At 39.5% G+C, this 13,223-nt stretch overlaps 1 protein-coding gene across 1 annotated transcript in view; it reads right to left on the bottom strand.

Moving 5' to 3' along the window:
• The window catches only part of GLB1 (galactosidase beta 1), a 40,633-nt gene that overhangs the window by 15,072 nt on the left and 12,338 nt on the right, over window positions 1–13,223 (bottom strand). The window contains exons 3-11 of the mRNA XM_015854157.1: window positions 9,473–9,623; window positions 9,140–9,200; window positions 8,352–8,446; window positions 7,404–7,584; window positions 6,535–6,593; window positions 5,539–5,660; window positions 5,399–5,439; window positions 4,032–4,144; window positions 678–752 (exon numbers count right to left, since the gene is read on the bottom strand). Coding sequence (XP_015709643.1) covers window positions 678–752; window positions 4,032–4,144; window positions 5,399–5,439; window positions 5,539–5,660; window positions 6,535–6,593; window positions 7,404–7,584; window positions 8,352–8,446; window positions 9,140–9,200; window positions 9,473–9,623 — 898 coding nt within the window. The remainder of the gene's footprint in view (window positions 1–677; window positions 753–4,031; window positions 4,145–5,398; window positions 5,440–5,538; window positions 5,661–6,534; window positions 6,594–7,403; window positions 7,585–8,351; window positions 8,447–9,139; window positions 9,201–9,472; window positions 9,624–13,223) is intronic.

The raw sequence follows: 13,223 nt of genomic DNA on the forward strand, positions 1-13,223 counted from the left end.
AAAGGCATAAACCATGATAAACAGCAGAGGCAAAATCTGATTACAAGGTTCTTGAGTGCCTGCAACCCACTATAGCAGCAGAAGTGGGTAGGTGTACAGATAACAGTATAAAATTAGTCACTACCAAATGTAACCAATACAGTGAAACCTCATATGGCAACCCTGACCTAAAAGGTTTGAAGATACACAGAGATTGATGAAAATGATATAAATTTGTAAGAAATTCAAAAGTTGTGTCACTTTTACAAAGAACGGATTCCTGCCCACCACTTGAGTGGGATGACTTGAAAAACATCTACGAAGCCTTATCACCACCAAATTTTCCAACACTTCAGCTGCAGTGCATAACAAATCAGATAAATTGCCGATTGGATCAGTGGCTGCCAAATTAAGCACATAAATAAAAACTGAACTGTTATGAATTGCAGTATTTAGTACAGCAATCACAGTAATGTCTAGATAACATACATTTATCATTTTCCAGCAAGAGCATGGTTTCTAATTCCCAAGCTCTGTCCTACCCTTCCTGAAAATTTGCTTTAGAGGTTTACCTTCCTATTCCGTATGATATCTAGAGACTGCCGTGACACTTTCAAACACATGTTAAAAAACAAAACAAAACCTAACAGGCAGCATTACAGAAAGATACACTTAGTATATTACAGATGTCAATTTACCTTCTGCAAGCGAACCCTCCCATAGGCAAATTTGGACGTTGTTGGAGGGATCAGACCTTCTGGTAACTTGTTGTACTAGAAAGAAAAGGGAAGGAAAAAAAAAGGACATTAAACTTAAATACAAGCATGTCTTCATCGAACTCCTGCTTTTCATTTTACGACTTATGGAAGTAGAACTACAGCTGAGAGTATTATAGCCTCACTGTGCTAGTGGATTACACTGGCACCCAGTTTCAGAGGGAGGCTTTTTTGTTTTTTTAAAACAAAAATCTGATTGGATCACTTACAGTAAACACAGTTTTTTTTGCAAGTCCTGAACTTGAGGTAACAATATAAAAAAACAGCAAAACCCCCAAAAATAGACAGAAAACTGAAAGCTGTCCAAGAATTCTTGGAGCCCTCCTGTGGCTATAGCGTGCATTACCATCTCTGTCAGACCTGGAGTCATCCACAGATCAGTGGAGTTAGAGTTAACCTTTCTCCAAGTCTGTAGGGCAGTATTCCCATCTGTTTCTCCCACTTTTCTTCATCAGTACTTCCATACGGGAATTATTACCCTCTTACTTTTTTCTTTTCAGTGTTATTATACTCCCCATGCATGTGTATACATGCCTGCTAGTCTATTACATCCTAGTTTCTTTTAGAAATACTTGTGAAAACCTCACGGTCAGTGGAAAATAACATTGTTAGCTGCTACTAGGCTGCTGGGTACCCTCTAATCCCTCGTGGTTCACAGAAAAAGGAGTCTGTAGAAAAACTTAGATAAAGAGAGTCTTAATAGCTTAATGTTGGACTTCTCACAAACCAAATAAGTCATAGCCAGTTCATTACAATTCCACCATTCTACATGCTGTGGGCACTCAGGGGACACAGAGAACTGCTACAGCCTCCACCCCAAGCAGAGCACGCCCTTTGTGCTGCCAGAGTCCTGGCACAGATTCACACACAGGTGAGCCTCAGCTCCCAGAGTTTACCATCTTTCACCCCACCTGCACACATCCATCTGATATGTGCACCAGGCCTAGGCCCTGCTTTCCTCCTCTAATCTTTAGTTCTGGTATCCTCATCAGCCTTCCAACCTGCAGAGCTTCACAGCAACCTAGGCAGCATCCATGGGCCACTTTTCTTTGTCCAGTATTCCTACTACACACATTGTCAGGCACTCACTGAGCTGTTTCCAGCATGCCAACCCAGCAGGAAGCTAACGTAGAAACAAATGTGGAAGTGATTAAAAAATTTTTTTAAAAAGTCCAAGGAGACCTGAAGCTTGCAAACCCACAGCCACAGAAACCATAACCCTCCCCAACAGCTCCATAAACTCATGAGCAACCTTCACATCCTTCCCACTGCTCCTGGTCTACATAGCTGCCATCACATAGAAACCTGTCATGGAAGCACCCTCCCAAGTGATTTCTGCTTACTTGCCCCACAACTCTAGCAATAATCACAGCATTCCTAGAAAGGGGCCTATCATTTTCTTGGACACCTTTCAAAAGAGGTAAATCTAGAAAAGGACTCTGCCACATGCTGTAGCCCCATTCCTTTCTGAGCCTACAATCTTCTTCCCTTCTTCCCATACCACTTCCCTCTCTTTCTTCCCATTATTTGTTCCTTGCTTTATGTCTGCTTTTCCTACCTTTTCTTTCATTTACTCAAAGGCCATTCTTCTTTGGGATTTTTATTTTAACTTGGAAGGTTTTGCACAAAACATGATTTGTTGGCCTTAATATGGTATATAAAATATAAAACCAACGCTCAAAAGCATTTTTCCACACCAAGATAATGTGTTGCTTGTTTAATTAGTCTGATTGCTTTCTAAACAAATAGCAGTACAGTTCTTAGCATCTCCATGTCAAACTCAACTAACAACTTATTAAAACTAATTGATATTACAGGTAACTGTTTTATGTCTTCCTTTTTATATTTGAAAATAATCAAAAGCCTTAAAAACAACAACATCATGCCAAAACAAAACAAGAAATATATTCGTCCCAAAAAAGAAAGAAGAAGTAGAAAAATTTAGCCCAAATGGAAAAAATGCTGCCAGCTACTGAAAGAAAGGAGAAGAGTTTCAGTCAAAAAATTATTACATTTCTTAACTGAAACCAACTGTTTAAGACTAATGATTAAAATGAGTTAGCCTGGTAGCACAGATAATGTTTTGAATGCAGTTGTTAGTTATCGTCAATTTCAATTTCTTTCATCAACATCAGCTCAACCTGCACTGAGTAGACATATTATCACAGGGTGAGAAGACATAGCAGAGACAGGAAGCCTTCACCAAGATCCTATGGATATGGAAGAGAGAAACAAACTATACCAAAAGAACTGTACAATGACCTAACACAAGTTTCTCTTGAGAAAAAGCTGTATCCAGCCTAGAGGATACCCTCAAAAGACTATCAGCATTATCCCATCAATGTAAAGCTTAGGAATAATGGAGAAATGTAAGAAAACACTCCACACCAGGCCCCCTACAGGTGGGGAGATAAAGGTGTGCTTTACCCTAAAGATAATATAACTTCAGGAGACCTACTCTCACCAAAAGAGTGCCTGCTTATGAATAGGAATGCTTTGCCATGTAGCAGGGAGAGAAGAGAGTATAAATTTCAGGATTCCCAAGGACTTCGTCTTTAAGCCTTCTCTGAATGGCCTCCAATACAAGTCCATTCAAAGTCCAGATAAAGGTTCCATATTTCACTTCACACTTGAGTTTGTAGAGATACTATTCACTTCAAAATATTTTTATAGCAAAGGCAAAGTTGGTCCCACCCACGATCTACAGTTTGTGGCACCTCTAAAGCAAGACACATTCTCTTGGATAATCATTCTCCTACTTACAAGACCCAAAAGAACAACATGAAGTGCAGGAGACAGACAGCCAAAGCATAAAGCTGCAGTGCTATCAGCTGACATCAAGTGACCAGCCTGAGCCAACTGAAAACCTGGTCAGCACGGCAAGGAAAAATCCCTATTAATTTGTCCTCCATCTCTAATCCCAGACAAATGCTTCTTGTGTCCCTCTGCTCCCCTTCTGTCACCAGTCCTCTGATCCACTGAGCCAATTCAACTTACTGACCTCAAATTGAAAGAAAACCCAGCAAAAAAGCAGTGGTGTATCATCGCAGTGTCACACCCACAGCTGTATCTCCTTTGGAAGTAAGGAGGGAATCTTTGGAACAGTAGGAAAAATCAGAAAGGTGCAATTCCTTTTTCACAAGGGTTTGAGTTGGCCTGGTGACCTTGTTCTAATTCACTGCTTTTTTTCCTTCTGTAACCAACACAAGTGCAAGAAAGTTTGCGGACCTGGGATATTTCAAAGAACCATTCTAAAAATGTACTAGGGATACTCACCATACCAATGACTTCCCTCAAGGCAAAATATTTTTCAGTCAGATCCCCTGCTTCGCTTAGTGGAGCATCATAGTCATAACTAGTGGGTTGTGACATATAAGGCATATTAGCACCTAAAAGAAGTCAGGAAAATATGATTAATAAAAATGGTGAAAGAGTTGTGTTTTTCTCTCCCAAGGGGATCAACTTTCAGAATTTTTCTCTAAACACAGCCAGTCTGTGTACTTTTAGATTCAATGTAGACTTTGATGTTTGGAATTCAGCACTGATAATATATTCTCTATGGAGAACAGCATCCTTCTGACCTCACAGTGCTGTGATAATGTCTTCAGAAATATTCTGAAGAAAAGCAAATTTATTCATGTTTCAATTGCTTCACAGTATTGAGTAAAGTAAAAGTACCCTTTGCAAAGGTAAATACCATGTGTTTAGCAGAAAATACTGGCAATAGACAGAGGACTGCTAATGCAGTCATCTTTTGCCATGTGAAGGCAGGAATAGCTTACACTTCTACAGAACATTACTAGAAGTGGGTCCATATGAACCTAATGAGATTCAACAAGGCCAAATGCAAGGTGTTGCACTTGGGCCAGGCAATCCCAGGTATTTATACAAACTGAGAGAAGAACCGCTTGAGAGCAGCCCTGTGGAGAAGGACTTGGTGGTCCTGGTAGACAAGAAGCTGGACATGAGTCAGCAGTGTAAGCTTGCAGCCCAGAAGGCCAACTGTGTTCTGGGCTGCGTTAAAAAGGGGTGGCCAGCAGGAAGAGGGAAGTGACTGTCCCACTCTACTCATCTCTTGTGAGGCCCCATCTGCAGTACTGCATCCAGGCCTGGGGATCCCAGTACAGGAAGGACATGGAACTCTTAGAATGAGTACAGAGGAGGGCCACTAAGATGATCAGAGGGCTGGAGCACCTCTCTTATGAGGAAAGGTTGAGGGAACTGGGCTTGTTTAGCTTGGAGAAGAGAAGGCTCTGGGAAGACCTCATTGTGGCCTTCCAACACTTGAAGGGAGCGTATAAGCAGGAGGGGGAACGGCTGTTTACGAGGGTGGGCAATGACAGGACAAGAGGGAATGGTTTTAAACTAAGACAGGGGAGATTTAGGTGAAATATTAGGAGGAAGTTTTTCACTCAGAGGTTGGTGACGCAATGGAACAGGTTGTCCAAGGAGGTTGTAGATGCCCTATCCCTGATGGCATTCAAGATAAGGCTGAATGTGGCTCTGGGCAGCCTGGTCTGGTGGTTGGTGACATGGTGTTGAAACTAGATGACCTTTGAGGTGTTTTTCAACCCAACCCTGTGATTCTATTTAGTACTTACACAGCTCCACTCTATCACAGATTAATTCAAATAATTTCTTACCATTCCAATAGCCGAAGTTAGTTCCACCTATAAACATGTACCTAAAACAAACAAAAAGAAAGCCATTACTTTAATCAGGTTTTAATGAAATGGGAAAGAAAAAAATCTCCGCAGTTACCCCTCACTGAATGCACACTTACAGGTTGACGTTAGCACCGCGTTCCAGGATTTCATTAAGTGTTTTTGCTATAGTTTGTGAGGGTACAACAACGTGACGGTGCCCCCAGTGATCCAGCCATCCGGTATAAAACTCAGAATTAACCTGAAAGGAGGAAGGGAAAAAGAGGAAGGGAAAAACATAAAGAGAGTGCAAGAACAGAGTGAATTGTGACTTGGATTACTATCTGCAAGAGATAAAAAGGTACCTTGAATTGTTTTAACTATTTTTAAACTTTTATAAATACAGCAGAGTATACATTTATATCAGTCCTTTTTAGTAGATGACTCAAAGAGACTAAACTATCTTGTCAATAATTTTACACATGCACTTTGAAAATCACTGCTTAAGTACTAAAGAACACAGATATCCTCAGAACCTGTTAAGCTTTATGTTTCAGATGGTGGGCATAAAAATAAATGATGGAACAAACATATTCTCTGCAGAGCAATGTTTGTAGATTATATTAGATGCAATGAGTAATAAATCTTTCAAACACTCAAGTAGCATCTCAAATGACTTTACAGCACAAAAACAGTCCCCTTAAAGGGCCTTCTCTCTTGTCAAAATGGCTTCCAATAATCTCACATCCCATTACAGGTTGAGTAGAAACTCTAGAGTAACCAAAAACAGGAAGCAACATTTAACCTGCCCTTTTAATTTTGCTTTTACCTTCCACCCACCCACATACATGACTAATGCATCTAATCATACTAACTGTTTCCGCTGCTTTGTAAACATTTGTCTTAATAAGGAAAAATACCGAAAATCAGTATCTCCTGGGACCAAAAGAATATCTGCAGAACACTTAACGTGGACTTGACAAACACACAAAGAAACTCCTCTGCTCAGCTTTTCCGAGTGACTTAGAAATGACATCTTTGTAAACATTCCTAAGAAACTGTCCACTGTTGTCAACTCCTGTATTGTTAACCACTAAGATTAGGAGTTATATAAGAATGTAAATTAAAAAATATACCAAAGGGCCTGTAGGTTCACTGCTCCTTTGAGCTAGGAATGCTGCTGTGACATTTCCACCTATAAACAGATAGAAGCAAGATTGAGTTGTGATATCCTTCACTTTTTCAGTTCTTGTTTTACTGGAATAAGTGTCACACCTCCCTTCTAACATCTAGTAAAAACATAAACAAGAAACATAGTTTGGAAAATGTAGGAATCAATATACTTCATTCTACTGCTTAAGTTGCAGAAGTTATTTAAAATGCACACATGAATTCATGCAAGCATGCACATCTCTTTTTTTGAGGTATGTTCTCTGAAAACCCAGCTCTTCTCAGGAACGACATCCTGGCGCCAAAAACCCTGAGATGTATCAGAATTACTACAAGTCATTGTAACACACTGGCCTGAGGTTGTGGTAGCAAGAGGATGGGGAAGAACGGTCTTCCTGTTAGGCAGTCTGTAATGAGGAGTTTCACTTCTGGGCAACCCTAGTGGCTCAAGACACGGGAAACAGAAATAACTACTCCCATGGGTAGCTCACTGTCACATGAATAATACACATGAAAGTGTTCTTAACTTCAATCTATGTATAAAAAATGAATTTCTGCTAGGATTATATGTTTGACTGTAAAGATAATAACACTTATAAGAAGCTACAAACAAACAAAACAAAACAAAACAAAAAAGGAAAGATCTATCTTTGAATGTGTTTCTTGAACCTTAAGCCTATTTTGCCAAATCTGTGTATCTAAATGTTCACAATATCAACTTTCCTCTTCCATCAAATGGAACACACTATGGTTGCTTGATCCTTCTTCAGGCCTATGTCACAGCAAATGTGGCAGTGTACACAGTTTATTTTTGTAACAAACAGCTGTCTCCAACCTGGGGCAAAGTCTACTGTCGCATAAAGACCCTGAAGAGCTCCACATTTCAAATGAAACTGGCTTGCACCATCAGTTGTGAACAGCACCACCTCATCCCCAAGATGCTGGCGAAAGATCTTCAGAAGGGAACGCAGATAGTCATAGTCACAAGCAAAGTAGCTTCCATACTCATTCTCCACCTGCACAATAAAAGAAAGTCAACAGAGCAGCAGCCAATTCCAGTTTGCATTTAACACTAAAAACTGGAAGTTTTAATCCAACTCTATTTCCTTTGACAGTAATGCTGAAAATGCCATTTAAAATTCCAGATATGAAGAATAACAGAAGGGAATACTTATAGGCACTCCTCCATCTCACTTGTATCTCATGCTGCAGCAGTCACTGTGAGGAGATTAAAATAAGCAACTCAAAGCTTTTACTACAGTCAAATACTAGGAAAATTGAGCATGCACTCCTACATATCTAGTAGTTTAAGAGAAAATACATACCAGGAATGTACAGTGCTGTACCCCCAAACATTTACAGCTCCAATCAGGCGCTACGAACAAAAAAGTCTAAATTCTGAAGCTCTTCTGGATAAAAGTTTGAGGCTTATTTCATACTGCTCTTGCTCCTATCTGCAGCAAACCCTCCATCAGAAGAGTTCAGGTAATCATAAAGTATTTTGGATTTATGTGAGAATCGGTATCAACATCGGATCTAAAAAAACTCCATTAAATTTGCTCTAATGTTTTCCATAGTTTTGGGGAACAACTTTGATGAAGCGTTCTGAATTCCGCATACAGTGCCTTCAGTTCTTTAGAATAAGTGACTCCAATGAATCTTCCAACTACCTTAAACTGTTAAGAACCTCCTTTGTACATTACTAGCCAACACTTTTGGAGCATCTACAATAGCAATATAAGTATTCACGCTACTTGCATTCATTTGTTTTTCAGAAAGTTACCTGCACCATGATGATTGGACCTCCATTTTGATAGAGATGATGCTTCATCTTTGGCAAAAGGACCCCCATCCATTTCTCCACTGCTGCCAGGTAATCTGTAATACATAAAATATAAATGGTTCACAACTTCTCCACTTTTTTTACCCATGTCTTTTTTGTTTCTTTGTTTTACTGTGTGCGTAGTTTTTACTATGTGAAACGGATAGATATAAGCAAGTATAAATCTATAAATACATGAAGTATATCAGAGCAGCAACTAATGAACTGATTTGTTCTTACACTCATTCAAAAATGTCAGCTTCCACTACAGTTTACTAAATATTAAAACATTAAATACTGATGAACTCTGAAAATTACCAGAGATTTCAATGTGTCTCACACAAGTTGTACTAATGGATGTCAACAAGTGTTTCTATCTATACCTCTTTTTTTTTTTTTTTTTTTCCCTCACAACAAGCAGAACTAAAGTCAGGTATGATATGGATCTACATCTTTGTCCCCAGATTCCTCTCCAACATCCTATCTCACCACATGTCTATATATCCTGTCCATGACATTTTAGCTCTGAAATTTCATGCATGATGATCAGCAGGGAAGAATTCCCAAAAAGAGTGGCCAGTTGCCAGAAGGTGCATGATTTTCATCCCTGCTTTGTTTGTTATATATATTTATTGAGTGCATAGTCTTTAACTGAAACATCTGAATATGAATTACCTGGAAATAACCTCAAACAGTAAGCCAGCTTGTTGCTGAAGAATACTTCTGACAGTCATTTCTGATGCCCCTACCTGAATCAGAAGACCTCAGAACAATAGATTCCTTCTCCAACAGCCATGCAGGAAGACCACCCTGGGAAAAGAATTGGAATCATTTCAGTGACAACTTTCAGGTAATAAGAGGAAGTTAGTCTATCATCAAAATATATACTGAACTTTTATTTTTATATAAGCAAAGCAACTACTAAGATTGCACTGTAAGAATTCAGCCAGAATACATAGGTTTAAATACAATAAACCAAAAGTCTTTTCAAGGATACATCAAGTACACTTGTCTACTTTAAGATAGAAATCTTTGCATTATATTTACCCTATAGACAAAGTAACTGTTACAAAAGGCTGTACCATGTCCCATTCTGCACAGATGTAAGGTCCAGCTCTTAGGATCACCAGCAAGCCAATTTCATTAGCAAGCTGCAGGAAATACTCTAGATCTCTGTCACCAGAAAAATCATACACGCCCATCTGGGGTTCGTGGTAGTTCCATGGTACATACCTATAAAAAGAAAAGATAATCTTAAGTTAGGAAAAAAATAGAGCCTTTTTGTAATGCAGTAATAAAACTGCCAAACAAGCCGATCAACATTTGAGACAATACTTCTTTCCTACTTCCACGACGTAGGAAACTGCCACCCCAACACAATCTCTCCCAGAAAACTAAATGGAAAACAAACAAAAAACTCTTGGTTGCAGAGTAATGAAGATACTTGTTATCTACCAACTATTAGAAATACTGTTACATATTATACACTGCCCATACAGAACAATCATGAGTTGTCCCTTAGTCCAGCACTAAGTGACAGTTGTAGCAGAGGCAGATATTAAAATTAGAGATAGACGCAGCCTAGATAAGGATTTGGGAGAACAGGAAAACTCATTCTCCGTGCATTTACTTTTTGCACATAGGTTTGTGATTTCTCTAATAGAAACACTGCCACTGTTCTACTGTACAGATTTGAGAAAACGTGTAAAACCAAAACTGTGGTTAGTCAAGCAAAGAGCCTCTCCAGCAACACCTTTCTTGTTGTTTGGGTTTGTTTTTAAGTTCCAGCATTAACCTGGCAAGAACTACCCCAACAGGAAAAGGAAACGTAGAAAACACAGCTTTCAATAATAAAGAAAAAACAGGAACCTTCACATGAATACATTTATTTAAATCACCTATAATCATACTGGAATCAGAAATACATGCAAATGAACAAATCCAGAAATATATATATGTGTGTGTGTGCATGTGTGTGTGTGTGTGTATATATATATATATATATATATATAATGCTTCAGAAATGTTAGTTAATAGTAGTTCCTCACAAACGCCAAACTGCAAATCCCTGTTTGAAAAGCAATAGCTTAAAATCTATATGCCAGGATAGTGTCTAACCAACATATTCAGACACCAAAATGCAGATTTTCCTCCCTCTATATATTAGTTCTTTGTCAACCTGATGTAATTGCTTCCAAAGTATTCAACACACTTTTTAGAACAAAGCAAATGTGCATTTGGTAAATAAGTGAACCACACTAAAATACAGTCACTGTTAATTTGGTTTTGTGCATTCTGCCTGTGTTTAAAGCAGAGAAGCAAGCTGATCAGCAATATTTAAAATCAAAGTAGATAAAGTAGATAACAACAAAAAAAACCAACATACCTCAAAAAGGCCAATAGAGTAGCATATCATATTTCCCTTTTTAATATGCCTTTATCTAGGTCACCACTGCAGAAGTAACTTTAGTTTGCCTTAAGTGCTAGCAGCTATGCTATTTTCAGAACTATTCTTACTATATTATATATATGTAGCTCAAGGGGCAGCTGGAAGTCCATCACCCATCACGTTCAAGTTTCTAGATGTTTGTAATTAATCAGCAACATGGTCTGATATCAACATAAGATCAAGAGTTACCACTTTCTTCTTCTCTCTTGCAAATGAAAAGGCTATGATAAAAATATAAAATGAAAAGGAAGACATATGACAATGGCATTAATAGAAGAAAAAAGATATGTAGGTTCTACTGTAAATTACTATCTGACTATAAGTCATCAACACTGCAAAAGAGACAACTCTATCTGGGTTAAATTAACAGGCATGTTTATGTAGCAACTCATTCCCTGAGAAAATAGACCTGTTTGAGCTGAATAAAGATGACTTCGTATTAACTTCATTGTAAGTTTCTCTTTGTCTAAAAGACTATTATAGAAAGTATGCAATTGTTTGTAGTCCCTTCTCCTCAGGCTGCCCAGTAAGTTATTCCTACTGATAAGGAATGATATCATGTAAGAAAAGCACTCTGACTGTAATTCAGCTACACCTTTGCAACCTGTTATATCACCACCTTTCATGTGTTTGTAGACAGTGATAATGTCTCCCCTGAACCTCCTTTTCTTCAGACTGAAAAATCCAAATTCCCTCAGCTGCTCTTCATAAAACTTGTGCTATAGACCCTTCACAGCTTCAGTGCCCTTCTCTGGACATTCTCTAAGGCCTCAGTATCTTTCTTGCAGTGAAGGGCCCAAAACTGAGTTACAGCCTCACTAGAACTGAGTACAAAGGGATGGTCATTCACCTAGTCCTGCTGGCCACACTACCCCCCTCCCCCCCCAGATCCTTTTCCAAGATGCATCTTTCAGGCCGCTCTGCCCAAAGCCTGTAGTGTTGCCTGGGGTTGTTGCGACTGAAGTGCAGAACCTGCCTGGCACTTCATCCTGCTGAACCTCATACAGCTGACCCCATCCCATCAGTCCAGACAATCCAGATCCCTCTGTACAGCCTCCATACCCTCAAGCAACTCAACATTTCCTCACAGCTTGATGTTATCTGCCAACATACTGAGGGTGTATTCAATCCCATTGTCTAGATCATCAGTAAAGATACTAAACAAGACTGACCCTGATACTGACCTCTGGTCACCAGCTGGATTTAACTCCATTCATCACCACCCTCTGGACACAGCCACCCAGCCAGTTTTTTTTATACAGCTATGAGTACATCTGTCCAAGCCATGGGCTGCCTGTTTCTCCAAGAGAATAGCGTGGGAAAGAGTCAAAGGCCTTACTAAAGTCTAGTACAGCCTAGTATATCTGCAGCCTTCCCTCATCCACTAGGTGGATCACTTGGTCATAAACAAGGTTGGTCAAGCAGGACCTGCATTTTATGAACTCGTGATGGCTAGGGATAAGCATCTGCCTGTCCCTCACATGCTGTGTGCTCACTCTCAAGATGTTCTGCTTCAAGACCTTTCACAATACTGAGGTCAGGCTGACAGCTCAGTAGTTCCCTGGATCCTCCTTCTGATTCTTGAAGATGGAGTTCTCTCCAGTTATCTGGGACTTCCCAAACTGACCAGGGCTGCAAATAAACAGTGGAAAGTGGCTTAGCAAGCACTTCCACCAGCTCCCTTAGTACCCTCTGGTAGATCCCACCTGGCCCCATAAACCTGCGATAATCTAGGTGGAGTAGTAGGTTGCTGTTTCATTCTGAATTATGGGGTTTTATTCTGCTCCCCATCCTCATCTTCCAGCTCAGAAGGCTGAGAATCTTGCAGATAACTGATTTGACGGTCAAAGACAGAAGCAAGGAGGGCACTGAGTACCTTGGCCTTTTCCTCATCCTTGGTGGTAATTTTCCCTGCTGCATCCAATGAAGAACAGAGAATCTCCTTGGTTCTTTTTTAATGCTCAGATATCCCAAACAGCAGTTTTCTTGCATGGAGTTTCTAGAGGTGTTTTTCCTAACAGATACAGTTTTTTGAACTTTTAAATACCTGCTAATTCTTCCAGGAAATTTCTCAGTTTCTACAGCGTAAATATTTAGCTCCATCTAGTGGTTAATTGCTGGTTAATCTCCTCCACAATAAAACCTTCAGCTTTTAGTTCTTCCCAGATGTTTATGACTGTACCCATTTCTAGTTTGCATATCATAGCTCCATAACTGAAAACAAGGACAATTACAATTGGGTTCCCAGATGTCCCTGCAAGTAGCATGCAGAGGGAAGCAGGAAGGGGGTTCCCAGGTGCAATACCTCATCTTCTGGGATTCACAACAACCACATCATCAAATTTCAGTCTGCTGTTTTTAAGGGTTAGATGCCAATACTTCAA

The sequence above is a fragment of the Coturnix japonica genome, chromosome 2 (genome assembly GCF_001577835.2).
Source record: "Coturnix japonica isolate 7356 chromosome 2, Coturnix japonica 2.1, whole genome shotgun sequence".
In the NCBI taxonomy this organism is placed as follows: domain Eukaryota; kingdom Metazoa; phylum Chordata; class Aves; order Galliformes; family Phasianidae; genus Coturnix; species Coturnix japonica.